General features: G+C 34.2%; 2 protein-coding genes across 6 annotated transcripts in view; one reads left to right on the top strand and one right to left on the bottom strand.

Moving 5' to 3' along the window:
* The window catches only part of LOC127735918 (uncharacterized), a 108,185-nt gene extending 98,810 nt beyond the window's left edge, over positions 1–9,375 (bottom strand). For both annotated transcript variants that reach the window (XM_052246357.1, XM_052246358.1), the window contains exons 1-3: positions 9,163–9,375; positions 3,324–3,426; positions 1,364–1,500 (exon numbers count right to left, since the gene is read on the bottom strand). In XM_052246357.1, coding sequence (XP_052102317.1) covers positions 1,364–1,500; positions 3,324–3,426; positions 9,163–9,325 — 403 coding nt within the window. In that variant the 5' untranslated portion in view covers positions 9,326–9,375. The remainder of the gene's footprint in view (positions 1–1,363; positions 1,501–3,323; positions 3,427–9,162) is intronic.
* The window catches only part of LOC127735930 (uncharacterized), a 502,702-nt gene that overhangs the window by 410,632 nt on the left and 78,060 nt on the right, over positions 1–14,010 (top strand). The window lies entirely within an intron of this gene.

Here is a 14,010-nt window from a genome sequence, read left to right as displayed (position 1 = left end):
TTCCATTTAGAATTTAATATATAAATATAAATGTATTGCATATAAGAATACAATTATTGAACAAAAAACAACAACTCAGACGAGACATATCAACCTCAGGTAATTCAAATATTTTTAGTTATATGTAGAATATGTATCAAAAGTGATGGACAAACGAGGAGGTCAATATGGTCAATAAGTATAGCTTTTAATTTGTTGAAAAATAATACGTCGTGAAGATAAAAGGAGACGAGAGGTAAAACGCCGCCGGTAAGACATCAACCAAACAATACATTTGGCCGATTAGAGGTCACAATACTGAAGGCCACTTTATGATATAAAAACAGAGAAGTAACTTGTTCGCTAAGTAGAAAGTTAGAAAATAACTGATTAATTTATGGTAGATTTTTCCTAACAGCACCACTTTTAAGTCGTAATCGTCGTATCGGGTCGAGAAACTCATAGCAATTCAATCCCATCTCGTAAGAAGGAACAGCAGAACAAAGTACAGACTTTGACAGGTCAAATGTTTTAACATATTTCTATTCAATGAATAGATGGTGTTTGCACATGGCTTTTATTTACAATAAAAAATGTAAACACTCAGATTTAAATAGAAAAATAATCTGTCAATATTGGATTAACATGACCAAACCTGAGTGGTGTATACGCATATGACAAAGTTATATAAAAAAATGCCGACGACGTTTATGAAACACAGCTTTTCACAATGTCATGTGACTAATGACCAACGGGGCGGATAAAAAAGGTCGTAGAGTATAATTGCACCAAAAAATTGACACATTCATGCAGATCGAGGTTTACACCTTTTAATCTTTAGTTTACCATGATCATGTCTCACTACATTCATAAAGATCGAGGTTTAAACCTTTTAATCTTTACCATGATGATGTCTCACTACATTCATACAGATCGAGGTTTATACCTTTTAATCTTTACCATGATCATGTATCAAGTAAATTATATATTGTCATCAATTACAACTGTGTGACCATTGCTATTTTTTCTCTATCTCTCTCTATCTCTCTCTCTCTCTCTCTCTCTCTCTCTCTCTCTCTCTCTCTCTCTCTCTCTCTCTCTCTCTCTCTCTCTCTCTCTCTCTCTCTCTCTCTCTCTCTCTCTCTCTATATATATATATATATATATGCCATACAAAATTCACGTTATATACCATCCAATTAATAGTTTAACGAATTAGCTTAATCACTCCCTCCAAAAAAAGTGATTGGTACCCATATCATTCTCCATTGCCAGTATCGTTTACTTTTATTCAAATTTTGTACAAAAATCCAAATAATTACATTGCGTATATAATAAATGATAACGTGTCACAAAAACTGCAGACTGAGTTTACCGTACATACCCGGTGAACATACGGTCGATTTTATTGCCTTTAATAAACTGACAAATGGATGGATTACTTGTAGACCTGGCCATGAATATTCTGATGGACAGCCGGACATACTCCATTCTACACAGGACGACATTCTATCAGCTTCTCTGAAAAATATTAAAAATCAAATGTTAGTTATATTGGCCTTTTTGTTTGGTCTTTTTCTTGTCATTTCCTCATATTATTATGATTTTTAATATATTAAATATTATTATTATGCACCCCCTTTTATTGAAAGAATAATAAAGGAATAGCTCTTCCCTATGTAATTTTGGGTACCCAACCATGGCTGTAAGGAACAATCTGGACTGGTTTACATTACCACGTAAAAATACTTTCCTGGCATCACTCACATATATTGGTAGACGTATTGTCACTGTGTTTGAATATACCTTTTTTCCACAAATTGTGATACAAATTTTGTTATGTTAATACGAATGCAATCTCTAGACGTATATCATTTTCAACATGCCGTTATCTCGTACGTTTCCACTCTGAACCCGTCCTCGTTATACCTGTCTTTAGCATGTTCATATGCTTGCTAAACCTGTCTTTATCATGTCAACGTCCTCTCTTAACCTGTTCTTATCACGTCCGCACCCTTTCTGTATCCTCCCATGACATGTCCATACACCACACGTCCTCAATAAATCTGTCATTGCATGTCCACGCTCCATTTCAATCCTATGTCATGTCCTCCATAAAAAAGTCCATGACATGTCCACATCCTCTCTAAACATGTCCATGTAATGTTTACATCCTCTCTAAACATGTCCGTGTCATGTCCACATCCTCTCTAAACATGTCCATGACATGTCCATACACAACACGTCCTCACTAAATCTGTCATTGCATGTCCACGTTCCATTTCAATCCTATGTCATGTCCTCCGTAAAATGAACATGTCATGTCCACATCCTCTCTAAACATGTCAATGTAATGTGTACATCCTCTCTAAACATGTCCATGTCATGTCTACATCCTCTCTAAACATGTCAATGTAATGTCTACATCCTCTCTAAACATGTCCATGTAATGTCTACATTCTAAACATGTCAATGTAATGTATACATCCTCTCTAAACATGTCCATGTAATGTCTACATCCTCTCTGAACATGTCCATGTAATGTCTACATCCTCTCTAAACATGTCCATGTACTGTCCACATCCTCTCTAAAAATGTCCATGTCATGTCCACAACCTCTCTAAACATGTCCATGACATGTCCATACACCACACGTTCTCACTAAATCTGTCATTGCATGTCCACGTTCCATATCAATCCTATGTCATGTCCTCCGTAAAAATGTCCATGTCATGTCCAATTCCTCTCTAAACATGTCCCGTACTATCTAAATCCTGTCATGTCATGTCCATGTCCTATTTAAACCTGCATGTCCTTTTCATGTCCAATTCCTTTCCTAACTTGTCATGGGCGGATCCAGGATTTTAGGTTAGGGGGCGCAAAATTATCGAAATATTCTTTATTAAGCTGAGGACAACCCATGCTTTGCAAATTTTAGGGGGGGGGGGGGGGGGGGGCGCACGCCCGTCACGGCCCCGCTGAATCCGCCCCTGCTTGTCCTTTTCATGTCCAAGTCCGATTTAAATCACTCTTTGTCATGTCAACGTCCCCTCTTAATTCTAGGTTCTTTTTGGTCATATAGAACTTCTACTGTTTCGGTTCTTTCAAATGTGCGGCTTTGCGCGTTCCTGATGAAAGTAAATCCAGAAAGGCGATTCGGGCGAATGAAATTTATCAAGTGTTGTTTGCAATCTATAACACTTTGCTCCATACATACTTATCTAGATAGTTCAAAACGATTTTGTTACAATTTAGTTTTAAAAATAACGTATGTAATAAAAATCAAAATATTCAACTTTATTGTATTATAATTTAATTGTCAAATCGAAAAAAAAAAAACTTACCGACAATAGTCGTCCTTTCCATCTTCTTTTATGACGGCTTCCATTGTGACATTTGCCATCTTCATGAAACACATTTTGGCAATATAAAAATTGCATTGTGGCGCTTAAAGAAAACAATATAACATTAAAAAATTTAATGTGGTAGTAAAAAATGGTTGTAAAACACTCTTACTTTGAAAATATTAACTGGCACCGTGATGCTGAGAAATACATTTGTAATTATAAATATTTGACGACGACAATGACTTATTTGGGATACATTTGTGTCACTGACAGACTGGGGTGGCTGAAATCTTATTATATAGTGTTGTAAATATCGAACTGTGATACTAAGGGATTATAAGAACTTTATATGATTGATACGGATATGATGTACTGTAAATATATTGTATGTGACATGGAAAAATAAAAACACAATTTGACATAGAGGTCATTAAAACTTATGATCAATTTCTTTAAGTGTTCGGTGACACAAATGAATTCCGCGTTTTATTGAACAATGATGGTATTTCTTCAAAGAAAGGAGTTTGTAGAAAAAGCGGTGACCAAGAGGAAAGAGTTGTAAAAATAGTATCAAACAAAGAAAATGAATAAAATAGTAGGGTCGATCGTACAAACACACAACAGAGGACCAGTGCATTGATTGTTGTTGTTGGGCATTCAAAATATTGTTGAAGTGTTTTTATTCGTAGTGTATCAATTTTTGTGATTTCATGGCTAATTAAAACTACGAAATAATGTACACGAGAAAAATGTTTGTCATTTGGGTAGCTACTGTGCATTTCATTGACGTATATCCACATATCCTTTTATTCATGTGTAATAATCTAAATAGATAATCTTTTATTAATGTTCTTCAAGTTGTTTTTATTTATTTATCTTTTATTTTTGTGTGTTTTTTTTTAATTATTTTTTTTGGGGGGAGGGGGTAAAAACAAAGCCAAAAGTACAAGTACTTCAAAGCTTACTATATATATATAGATTCTACCACTGCATCGAGTGTGATACGATATTTATCCACTCGAGACAGTTAAATTTTCAAATTTAAAACGCGAGGCTCGCCGAGCGTTTTAAATATTTAAAATTTAACTGTCGAGAGTGGATAAATATCGTATTACACGAGATTTGGTGGTGGAATCTGTTTCTCTAATGATTTTCAAACAATATGCAGGCAAACTTCTTCCTTCTTTTTGAATGATCTGCAAAAAGATGTGTTCTTTCTATGTGACGTCATTAGGCATGGTCGCCTTTTTTCATGCCGTCACAATAGGAAATTCGTGAGGAAAGCAAGAAAATTCTACGTCATAATCGGATTTTAACCAATGAAGAACTGCGATCAAACGAACCACACGTTGATTAAATTTTTTTATATACAATGGGTGCAGAAAGGGATAAATTGACGAAGAATTCGAGAAATATATATATATATATATAGAAGTCTATAAAAAGGACCAACCAGCAAATTTACTATGTACCGGATCGTCTAGAATAGACGATACTGTGCAGATAAGGAAAAAATTATATAAGTCTAAAAATCGTATAATACCATCTTATATTAGTATCGTTGTGCAAATTTTTAGACTTATATATATATATATATATATATATATATATATATATATATATATGGGTTTTGCTAATTGTTAAAGGCGGTTTAGTGACCTATATATGTGCTTAAATCTTTTTGGTTGATAGAACTTTGTCTCATTACTAAATCTTCTTATCTTTATAGTGTTGAATATCATATTAAAATTATAATCTCATATATCCCGAGTATATCAATAAAACTAAAAATAAGTACCCAGACACAAGGTGTTGCGAATTAAGAAAGCAGAATACAATACATACATATATATAATAGAACGTGAAAAAAATAAGCAAAGTGGTAAGCCACTTAAGGTCAGTAATCTTTAACACTATCCATCAAAGTTAACGGGTTATAGATGAACTACACCTATTAAAAGAATAAGTGTCAATGAAAAGTAGTTATTACATTGTGTAATCACGTCCCACATTTTGACGTTCTCAGGATTCTGAGGTATTGCTTAACGTTCAATGAAAACCTTCTGGCCTTGTTATGTCCATTTAACTGAATTGTGTACATAATTAAACAACTTTTTCTCAAAATAACACTTTTAATGTAAATTAGTGAACGTCTACTTTGTGTGAAAAAAGTCTTTAGAAATTGTGCTCAGATTTAATTGATCGTTCAAAACAATTTGACTGTATAAACCTTATATATTTACCATGGGAATTAATAAAACTGGCATATTTAAAGATAATTTGTTTGAAGGACTTCAATGTTGATTCTGATATACATTATGAAAGAAAAGGGCACTGGTCAAGCCACTACATATAACTTTGATTATGAAAGCCAAGAACAGCCATCAATCCACTATTATATATAGTTTTGATTATGAAAGACATGGACAATGGTCAGGACACTACATTCATTATGAAAGACACGGACATTATAGTCAAGCCACTCACCTAATTCTATAAAAAATATAGAGATAAGATATATCACAAGAATATTATCATTATAAGAACTTAATTCCAGTTGTGTCACACCAAAGTTTTATTTCTGAAGACATTTATTTACTTTCATTGCAAAAGTGTTTTGATGTATAAACCTTAGTAAGAATACTAGTATAATATTTGATAAAGCTGGGGGAGGGGGGTTTCTTCAATACAACGCTAAGACCGGTATAAGTTAATAAGTACTTGTTAATGGGGTTATTACAATTGACTTTACACTTTTATATTTTCCCAATTCATGGACTGAGATTAAAAGGGGAGGTTTAAGATTTCGAGAAACCGGTTTAACCAGACCTCATGTTCATGCGCCTGTTAATATATCTTTTGGTTCCTCTGTGTCGTTGAGTTGCTGTCTCATTGACGTACGGTTATCGGTTGTTATAGAAGAGAGGCGAAAGATACCAAATGGATATTCAAACTCATAAGTCGAAAACAAGCTGACAATGCCATGACAGAAAACGAAAAACGAAGGAAAAAAACACCCCAAAAAAACATAACAAAACACACCATAGAAAACTAAAGACTGAGCAACAAGACCCCCACCAAAAACCGGGGATGTTCTCAGGTGGTCCAGATGGGTAAGTAGATCATGCTCCACGTATGGCACCCGTCGCGTTGCTCATATAAGCACACACCCGGTGATAAGTCTAATTCGCTAGGTCACATTCGAGGATAGCTTATATATTTTTTTGTCTTTTGGGGATGACATATTTTTGAGTATCTGTTAAATGTATTCATATCTGTTTAGACACGGAGCGATTTAGAGATTACTGTATAGGCACATGTCTATTGTTAACGACAAAATGTTGACTTTAAGATATTTTTTGGTTTCTCTGTGTTGTTGAGTTGCTGTCTCATTGACGTATATCCCATATCATCTGTTTTTTAGCGTATTATCTGGGATTATTAAGTATAATAGTCCCAGGTATTATGCGCAATTGACATAAATTATTTACGAACATTCATTGGATTTGGACATCTAATGTAAGTTGATGGTTCACATTAGCCTTGAACTCCGTTAAAATCCATAGCTACTTAACTCCTCTCTTTTCACAGAACCCAAGGGATGCATCTACTCATTATAAATGTCATAACCCCTTGAAGATTTTAATGAGTTCATAAAACTCGTCTACAAACAACTCGAATTTATATGAACTGATCAAAATACAATGTGTTTATTAAAAATATAAATGGAAAATGTGGAGTATATGTTCCAGGCAATAAGACATCAACCAAACGACACAAAAAAATATATTTCAGGCTTCTTACATTTTACAATTTCTCAAGTGTAGACTTACAGAGGCGTAACAGTATTTTTCGACTTTCTCTTCTATTCTATAAACATTCTTCAGTCTTATATGACTTATTGAAATAAAAGTTTTAATGGGCATCCGCCGGGTTAGATTTTGATAGCGATACTTCGTGTATAGTAAGTATCATTTTAAGTGTTTAATGGAAGGTAATTGTATATATAGTTGAGTAAGCGTAATGTGAGATATAGGGTATAAACCGTATATCGCTATATAGTGAGAAGTAACGGAATGTTAGTATAGGCATAGGGACATGTCTTGTCATAGAACCGTTTGTCGCTACAGAGTGATAAGTTACGGAATGTAAGTATAGACATAGGGACATGTCTTGTCATAGAACACGGTTTGTCGCTACAGAGTGATAAGTTACGGAATGTAAGTATAGACATAGGGACATGTCTTGTCATAGAACCGTTTGTCGCTGCAGAGTGATAAGTTACGGAATGTTAGTATAGACATAGGACATGTCTTGTCATAGAACCGTTTGTCGCTACAGAGTGATAAGTTACGGAATGTTAGTATAGACATAGGACATGTCTTGTCATAGAACCGTTTGTCGCTGCAGAGTGATAAGTTACGGAATGTAAGTATAGATATAGGGACATGTCTTGTCATAGAACCGTTTGTCACTACAGAGTGATAAGTTACGGAATGCAAGATATACTAGTACTATATATATATGTCTTGTCATGTAGCCGTTTATTTCTACAGAGTTAGAAGTTACGGAATGTTATATATAGGGCTATGTCTTGTTATGGAGCTGTTTGTCGCTAAAAGTGATAAGTTACGGAATGTAAGATATAGGGATATGTCTTGTCATGTAGCCGTTTATTACTATAGAGTGAGAAGTTACGGAATGTAAGATACAGTACTATGCCTTGTCATAGAGCCGTTTATCGCTATAAAGTGAGAAGTTACGGAAAGTAAGATATAGGGCTGTGTCTTGTTATGCAGCCGTTTATTTCTATAGAGTGAGAAGTTACGGAATGTAAGATACAGTACTATGTCTTGTCATAGAGCCGTTTGTCGCTATAGAGTGAGAAGTTACGGAATGTAAGATATAGGGCTATGTCTTGTTATGCAGCCGTTTATTACTATAGAGTGAGAAGTTACGGAATGTAAGATACAGTACTATGTCTTGTCATAGAGCCGTTTATCGCTATAGAGTGAGAAGTTACGGAATGTAAAATATAGGGCTATGTCTTGTTATGGAGCCGTTTGTCGCTAAAAAGTGAAAAGTAACCGGAATGTAAGATATAGCGCTATGCCTTGTCATAGAGCCGTTTATCGCTTTAGAGTGAGAAGTTACGGAATGTTAGATATAGGGCTATGTCTTGTCATGGAGACGTTTATTGCTTTAGAGTGAGAAGTTGCGGAATGTATGATATAGGGCTATGTCTTGATATGGAGCCGTTAATCGCTATAATAAAAATAAGGAGTTACTTTTTAACTTTAATGGAGTGGTCACTTTAAGCAATAAAATATGTACCCGACTCTAAAAATTAAGTTATGCCACCACTCGAATAAAAAAACCGAGGAGAGGTGTAGGTATCCTGCTGGATTAGTAACCAAACAGGAACCTCAAACGCTACTAAATACAATAAAGCCAAATCGGCAAAGTTGGCATATTTTTTATTGCCTTTTTTCTATATAATTGGAAATCGTCCAATTTTTTCTCAATAGTCTTGACTGTCGTGGGACTAACACCCCATAGATTAGACAAGAGAAGAGAGTGGCATATCCACACAAACAGACACACACACACACATGCACTCACGTGTCATAAGACGTGGACATAGTGTAATAAAGTAACTTAATCTGAACTTTTAAACGGATTAGTTGAATTACATTTGTATGTTAAACAAAGTCAAAAAAATTTGATTTAATTTTTGACGCATTGGTCACTGTTAAAAATGATAGTTTCAATTTTCATGTTTTGGAGGAAACAAATTCCATTTTATCTCGCTAATTACTAAATAATCTATACTTACAACTTTTGTTGGCGTTGTATATAAGCTCATTAAGCTTGTTCGTAAATTGTTCCTTAATTTCAGACACTTCGCTCCCATGTGCATCAGTCCGAGCAGGAACAGTAAAACAGCACAATAGTATAAAAGTCCAAAGAGTATGAAGTTGGGGTTGATGTGTCCCCATGATAGAAGCGTGCCTGTCTGTCTTGTTGAAATCAACGGCACTGGGTTTTAAATAGCCGAACAAACCCGTTATATAGTCATAAGATATATTTACACGGGAGTTTAAATTTTCTATATTTACCCTGATTCATGATTTTCAATCAATATAGTTTGTCTTTTCAGCCACTGGTTACGGATCATGGCATAGCTAGAACGAAAGGTGTTAATTTAGCTGTGAAATAGTTTCTCATTGACCTTTTATTTAGTGAAATCATGGGAGTTGTTCTACCTATTTGGGTCAAATTTTTTTTTTCTTTTGGTATTTATTATTTATGCATATTTGGAATGCAGGAAAGGGGGCGTATATAATAGAAAAAAAGGAACAAATGATAGTTACGGTTCACAAACATCTAGAACGAAATGTTTCAAGTAAGAATAAAAATACGTTTGTATCCTTCGATAAAACTACTGATATTGCATAAATTGGAGGCGGCGAACTTGGCGGATAGAGGTGATAAAGCAGCTAGAACGACATTAGTGTTACAACATTTTAAAGGAGTATGCGAACTAGGCGGATCGAGGTCATTAAGCAGCTAGAACGACATTAGTGTGATATGATTGTAATGATTGAGATTTGAAATGACACTGTTCAATTTAAATAAAAACAATATTCTGATGATACGTACAGTGCACCGTGAAAGTGAATAGCAAACATGTTTAATCGCGCCGCATTCTGTATGAGCCTGTCCCAAGCCAGGAGCCTGTAATTCAATATAGTTGCCGTTGCTGTATATCGTATTTAATTTTCATTTATATGTTTTACATAAAATGTGTCATGTCGGGGCCTTTTATAACTCGCTATGTGGTATGAGTTTTGTTCATTGTTGAAGGCAGTACGGTGACCTATAGTTGCTTACTTCTACGCCATTTGATCTCTGGTGTGAAGTTGTTTCATTAGAAATCATACCACATCAAACGGACGACGGATATGTTCAAAACTATAATCCCGTCCCCTTTCCCCCGAATGTGACCTACCGAATAAGACTTATCACCGGGTTTGTACTTACACGAACAACACGATGGGTGCTACATGTCGTGCCACATGTGGAGCAGGATCTGCTTACTCTTCAAAATGTGAATTTAATATGAATACTCAAAATAATCAGTTATGTAGAATGCATTTCCAATTTTGAGGTTCGAAAATGTTTCTCTAAAACCAAGTCCAAGTATATCAGCAAAAAGCAAAAAGCAAAAAGCAAAAAGCAGGATAAATCATAACAATCTGTTCAGCTTCTTGTGGCCTGTCCCCGAGACCCTCGCTTATTTGAATGCCTCTTATTAAGATAAGTCCTAATTTACAGCCCTGACCGGTGTAGCTGTCTATTATGGTGTATCGGTATTTCATTTTTTCTAACTTTTGGCATGTTTTTGTTTTTGTGTTTGTAACATACCCCAGCAATATATGCTGGATAAAGCGTATTGGTAGAAGCCCCTTAAAGAATAGAGAATAATAGGATGCAAAAGAATACAGAAAACTGTGGAAAATTAAAGAATTAGGTAATACTGATTACAGAAATAAACGATGTAGAGAATAAAGAAATCATCTAATTACAGAAAATGTTAATAGTAAAATCATTTTCATGAGAATTTTACAGAATAATGCGTTGTTTTTAAAAATAAAGAAAAATGTCTCCAAAAATTATAGAATACAGAAATTAAGGACGACGAATCCAGACCCTCATTTATATCATTTCAGTAGCTGAAAATAGGGCCAGACGTTCTTTAATGAGCCAGCACCACTTGGTTTGCTATCATAATCTACCCAGTAGTCGTTTAATTCGTTACTGGCATGATTTAAATGATATATTTATTCTGTGAATTTTCCCAGTTAATTAGGGCTGCAACCACACCAGGAAAAGTCGATCTAGAAAAGTTTTACTGTTCTGCTTAGGACCCTTATGCTTTTATGCAAACTTTTGTCTCGAGCGCACCTGATATAAATGGTTATTTCTGAAACACGCTTTAGGAAATCGATATCATATAGATTATTTTCACCGACTTATATTTGATATACCATTATTAGCAATACAATGCAGAAAGGGATTTAGCTATAAATTAAATAGATGGTCAAATGAGGGCTTTAGCTATAAATTAAATAGATGATCAAATGAGGGTTTTAGCTATAAATTAAATCCATGGTTAAGCAGGGCTGCAACCACACTAGGGAAGATTGATCTCCGACTGGTTTTGCTATTCTGCTATGGGTTTTGCTATTCTGCTTATGACCCTTTGGTTTTTATGCAAACTTTTGTCTCGAGCACACCTGATATTAACTGTTATTTCTGAAACACGTTTTGTATGCTAGGAAACCGGTATTAAATCAAATATTAAACAGATGGTCAAATGACGCCCTTGAAAACCAAAGATGAATATATGGCAAGTGTTTTTGTTTTGCCATATCTTATAATTCTGTATACTCATTATCGACGGCGAAAAAAGAAAAAAAAATACAAACAAAAAATAAAAAATAAATAAATAAATAAGTAAGACTAGTCCCACATGACTTTGCGATATGTACAAATGTTACATACTTCTAGTTATTACCCTCCAGTGAAACCGATACGTATCTTTAGGCATTTAACAAATCAGACATTTATATCCGTCATCTTTTAAGATGTTACATTCCTTTGTCTTGGTTTCATTACACGTCTGTCGTATGATTCAAGGCCAACAAAGGCTATGATAAGTATTCGATTGTTAGCGCTTTGTAATAGAAAAACAAAAGATATGGGGCATCCATCCATGACTCAAAATCAGTACATGCACCGCAAACAAACTGGCCCAAAATTGAGAGAATGATGTGGTACACATAAGAGAAGTCATCTTAAGAATTAGTACACCATAACTTTAAAAATACAGAAGAGCATACACCCCAAGCACGGGGACACTTTCTAAGTCCTCCACACAGCAAGAGCGACAAACTCCGTTAATATAATAGAAAAACAAAGGATATATGGGTATCCATCGTATTTATATATATTTCCTAACAGGTTATGCATTTTTAACCAACTAAATTTCGCGTTTCTAGTGAAAAATGTCATTTACAAGCGACAATTAAATAAAATTAAGAATTCCTTCAGTTCCAGAAAGAATCAGTCACAGTATATTTTGCATCTTTTTTGTTTGAATACGAATAAAAAGAAATGTGACAAATTTCTTTCATAAATCAGCTAATATAACAGAATTCATAAAATATACTTTTAGTCATAATACAACCTGCCATGATGGACAAAAGCCCAACCTATATGTCAACCGAAAGTTTGATGAACAAACGCCCAACTATGTGACAACCCGAAAGTTGCAAGGAGCTCCGTTAAGCTGTAAATAAATTGAACATAGACATCTAAAAATCTAAAACAAAACATAAACTTTCTACTTTTTTCTCTCTTGGAAAATTTCCAACCGCCCTATTTTTGTATTTAATTAGGAACATCAAGTCACATTTTTGTCTGATCTTACGTTGGAAATTTAAAAGAAAACAGAGAATGAATACATTTCAAAAGTCGTGACAAAATACAATGCATAAATATGCCGATACTATTTATGTATTAAATCTTTTAGAATTTAACTCACATGACTGTTTCATGTCAAGTATTATACTGAGAGGATTTAAACGCATCAAAAATGTGAAAATGAAATTTATAAAATTTGTAATACTTTTAAAACCCACTGTAAATGTTACTTCTGATGATCCAATACAGGATTTACAATTATAAATATAAAACAAGTCACGATTATACTGACATCAAAGACAAAAAGATATTCTGTTTAAATAAAACATACTAGTATAGAACTGTGTTTAAAAGGTTGCAGCACTATAAAGTTTCAGTATAAAGAGTACTTATGAGGACAAAATATAGAACTTTGAATTTGTAAGACTACAAAATGAGTCAATGAATATATAAGAAACTATTTAAAAAACGTTCATAGTTCGCTTTGTATACAAAGTTGATTTGGTAGGACATACTCCTATGTGTTTGAAAAAGAATTGTATGGTTATAGTAAAAGCTGACAAATTATAATAGAAATTAACTTAATCTTGAAATTGTATTAACCCTTAAAATGAGGTTACTGTCAGCCTTGTGAAGTAATTCTTTTCAGATCTTAGGCGCCATTGATAAACTTACATAACCTTTGTCAGAGAGTCATGTGAACCTTACAATAACTCTGAAGCCCAAAGGTTGTTGACCACATTAGGAAATTGAACGTTGGTCTACGAACTGGAAAAATAGGACCAAGGTCATGTGATAATTTTTTCGTAAATGCCTTTACGGCCGTATATGATAACTAGCTCATAAATGAGATTCCCTTTCGTCTAGGCAGTCATGTACAATTTACACTAAGTCGATATACACAAAATTGTAAAGTTGACCTAGTACTTATAGTAAATGATTTTTTGAAACGAATACAAGCACATCTAAACCATTCCACAGACCTAAAACATTTCAAAAGTTTGATCTAATAGTATTCAGAAAAACATAAACACAACATTCATAAAATTCCAATTACTCGAAACCGTCCAGAAATATCAAGGACAATCTCAAACTATTTGAAAGTTTTGGTAAAATTTTGCGAGCCTTCTTGGATACAGCATATTCTCTCGGTCTAAATGACAATGGTGTCTCCCCGATTGTCCCACTTTTTGAA

The sequence above is a fragment of the Mytilus californianus genome, unplaced genomic scaffold (assembly GCF_021869535.1).
Source record: "Mytilus californianus isolate M0D057914Y unplaced genomic scaffold, xbMytCali1.0.p SCAF_3, whole genome shotgun sequence".
Taxonomy (NCBI): Eukaryota; Metazoa; Mollusca; class Bivalvia; order Mytilida; family Mytilidae; genus Mytilus; species Mytilus californianus.
Note: the sequence above shows the minus strand (reverse complement) of the source record. Positions and strands in the feature narration are given on the sequence as shown.